General features: G+C 57.0%; 1 protein-coding gene across 1 annotated transcript in view; it reads right to left on the bottom strand.

Annotated features, from left to right (window-relative positions):
- Positions 1-561: 561 nt before the first annotated feature.
- The window catches only part of LOC104412642 (aryl hydrocarbon receptor-like), a gene marked incomplete at both ends in the record, with an annotated part of 13,822 nt that continues 11,385 nt past the window's right edge, over positions 562-2,998 (bottom strand). Inside the window, 5 exons of the mRNA XM_010023408.1 lie at positions 562-1,154; positions 1,518-1,659; positions 1,910-2,019; positions 2,372-2,562; positions 2,701-2,810. Coding sequence (XP_010021710.1) covers positions 562-1,154; positions 1,518-1,659; positions 1,910-2,019; positions 2,372-2,562; positions 2,701-2,810 — 1,146 coding nt within the window. The remainder of the gene's footprint in view (positions 1,155-1,517; positions 1,660-1,909; positions 2,020-2,371; positions 2,563-2,700; positions 2,811-2,998) is intronic.

Raw genomic sequence — 2,998 nt, 5'->3', positions numbered from 1 at the left:
GCAGCAACCACAACCCATCCCCTGGGAGGCTCTTGGGGCTGCCAGCCAGCAGAGGTTGGGACTCCACATGTGTTCCTGCTGCTTCCAGATGTGTTGGAGCCATCCAAGCCGCCGGCTGGCAACCTCCAGGAGAAGTGCTCTGCCCCAAAGCATTGCCAGGGTTTGCCTGGACAGGGACATCGTGCCACTGGCTCACTGGTGTGTTTGAGTGCAATGGTGCTGGGCAGCTTGAGCCCACCAGCTTGCCCCCAGGCTGGCTGTGATCATTAGGAACAGTGTTATCCACAGGAACAGAGGTGGGAACTCCTGCTCGAAGCCCTTGTCCTGGCCTTGCCAGCTGAAGTGCTACAGGGGACTTGCTGCAGGAGACTGGGACATCCAGAACAGCGCTCCCCACCAGCCCAGCTGGGTTAGACAGAACCTGCTGCTCTGGTTGAGCAGAGCTAATGGGGACCAGAGAGACCACAGCATCTCGGCCTTGGGCACCAGGTGCCTGGGGCTGTGGCGGTGCTTGAAACACTGAATGAGTTGGCCAGCAGTGCTGGAGGTGAGCTGCAGCACCATCCTCCTCATCGCAGGGTGAGGCAGTGCACTGCGGGAAGGCCATGCTCTTCCCAGCATCCTGCCCGAGAAGCATCTGCTCCATGTAGGATGTCACTTCAGTGTCAACCTCCTGAGCTGGCAGCTTCTCCTCTGCACCCAAGCTGAGCAGAGCCTTCTCCCACCGCTGCAGCTCTGCATTGTCCACGTTGAGGCTCTGCAGGATCCGAGAGACGTTTCCATCCACCTCACTCTTCTCAAAGAGGGTCTCAATAACGACCAGGAGGGAGTCACTGTCCTCCTTGGCATCACTGACACCTTCATCCTGGCTCAGCCCATTGGGCTCAGCGATGAGCTCTGGCAAGAACTGAGGCGTGTTATCACCATGGGAGCTGTGTATGGATGTATCCTGCTTCATCACGGCCCCAAGAAGAGGCTTGGGGTCTACCAAGCACTGCTTCAGGTGGGAGTTTGCTTGTGTCTGCGACTTCTTTGCCTCGAAGGAATCCAGGGGCTCAGGAAGGTCATTACTGTATAAGATCGCTTCCCCCGTGACAAAGGTAAAAGGCAGCTGCAGGTTTCTCTTCCGCAGATGTTCCTCTCCTTCTTCATCCCTTCAGGGCAGAGGGAAAAGTGATGGAAACAGCATGAGCATTTCCCTCTACAAGGGACCAGACAAAACCACCCTCTCAACAGTGAGACAGGGTTAGGGTCAGCCCTGCCCTGGCTTTTCTAAAGCAAAGGGTGCTCGACTCGGCTGGCTACAGTGATACTGGTGGAGGACTGGGCCTCTGGGAAGGGCCCAGGGAAGGGCTGTGTGTCCAGGGCTCATCCCAGGCAGGAGCGAGCATAGAATCATGGAATGGTTTGGGTTGGAAGGGACCTTAAAGCTCATCCAGTTCCAACCCCAACTTCTGCCTAAGGTCTAATCTAGCACCGAGAGCACTGAAGGCAGATGGAGACCCAGAGATACTCACGAGAGGGCTCGCTGCCGGGCAATGATGCAGTCGGGCTTGCCCCCCTTGTACACCAGCCGGGCACTGGCCTGCACCCACACCCAGGCCCCCTTCTTGGTCAGGAGCCGGAAGACTATCATCCCGCTCTCCCCTGTCTTCATCACTGGGGCAGGGAGACAAGAGAGGCAGCAGGGACATGGTTACTGCATGGGGACAAGGTGCCATGAGCTTGAGCATCACCTCATGCCCGTGCTATGGGGCAGTGTGGGACGCAGCTGGCATGGCGCATCCAATGCTGTCCCTCTGCCAGCTCCAGGCTGGGACACACAGCCCCACCAAGGAGCAACGGTGCTGGAGAGTCATGAGAGACCCCCTAAACACCCTCATCCCAATGTGTCCCCCCCAACACTCACTTCTCACGTGGCTCTCAGCACAGTACATCATATCAGCGGCGTGCACAAACTGGTACCCGGACCCCCTCCTGCACAGCTCCGTTTCCGTGTACCCCAGGACAACCGTCCCTCTGCAAACATGGGGAACAGTGATACCAGGGATGGATTCCCTAATTGCATCCCACTGGACAGACATGGTCCCCTGCCCGAAAGCTTCCCACTCTGGGTACCACAACTCTCCATCCTGGGCTGAGCTGCATCCCCTCTCCCACAAAACCACCCCATGTTGGGTTTGCTGGGCTAAAACCCAGCAGCCAAGAAGTGCTGGCACCCAGTTAAGTTGCTCCTCATGTTACTGGGGAGCTGCAGTGGATGGACAAAAGCATCAGACATCTCGCCATGGGAGCTGGGTCAGAAGTGCCCTGCTCCCATTGGGCTCTGGTATTCCACCCATTTTGCCATAGGGAAGGTGAGATGCCCTACCGGGAATCACAGGCCGTGGGTGTGAAGTCCAGCTTGTGCTTTGTCTGGAAGATCAGCGTCTTGGTCTGGAGCTCCAGGATGGAGAATGGCTGAAGGACAGTCGCGATGGCGAAGAAGACAAATGGGGCCATGTCTGATGGTGACTTCTGCTGCCCAAGGAGGCACTTCAAGCGCCCATGGAAATGCAAGGCCTTGGAGAGGATTAGAAAACATGGGTGTGAACAGGGTGATGGGAACTGGCTGTGCTCTCTCCCCATGGAACACCAGTGGTCCCTTGGGAACAGGCTGGGGGGTACCACAGAACCATGAGGGGGGGATCCGGGTATTACCAGGAATCCCGAGGAGTTATCCAGCAAGCAGCGGAAGCGGCAGGTGAAGCTTCTCTCCATGAAGGAGGGCTCCTCGGGGCTGTATCCAGCCAGCAGCTCCACGGGAAAGGCTGGGAAACCAAAGGGAAAATGAAACCTTCCAAGCTGCACATACCTCAAAGCCTTGTAGGAGTGCTCCTGGTGGAGATTTTGCTGCTCAAATGAACTATAGAATGGTTTGGGTTGGAAAAGAACTTAAAGCTCCTCCAGTTCCAACCCCTGCCACGGGCCGGGACAACTTCCACTCGAACAGGCTGCT

Source organism: Nestor notabilis, unplaced genomic scaffold (assembly GCF_000696875.1).
Source record: "Nestor notabilis isolate BGI_N333 unplaced genomic scaffold, ASM69687v1 scaffold27131, whole genome shotgun sequence".
Lineage (NCBI taxonomy): Eukaryota > Metazoa > Chordata > Aves > Psittaciformes > Psittacidae > Nestor > Nestor notabilis.
The sequence above is the reverse complement of the archived record's forward strand: the minus strand, read 5'-3'. Positions and strand labels throughout refer to the sequence as shown.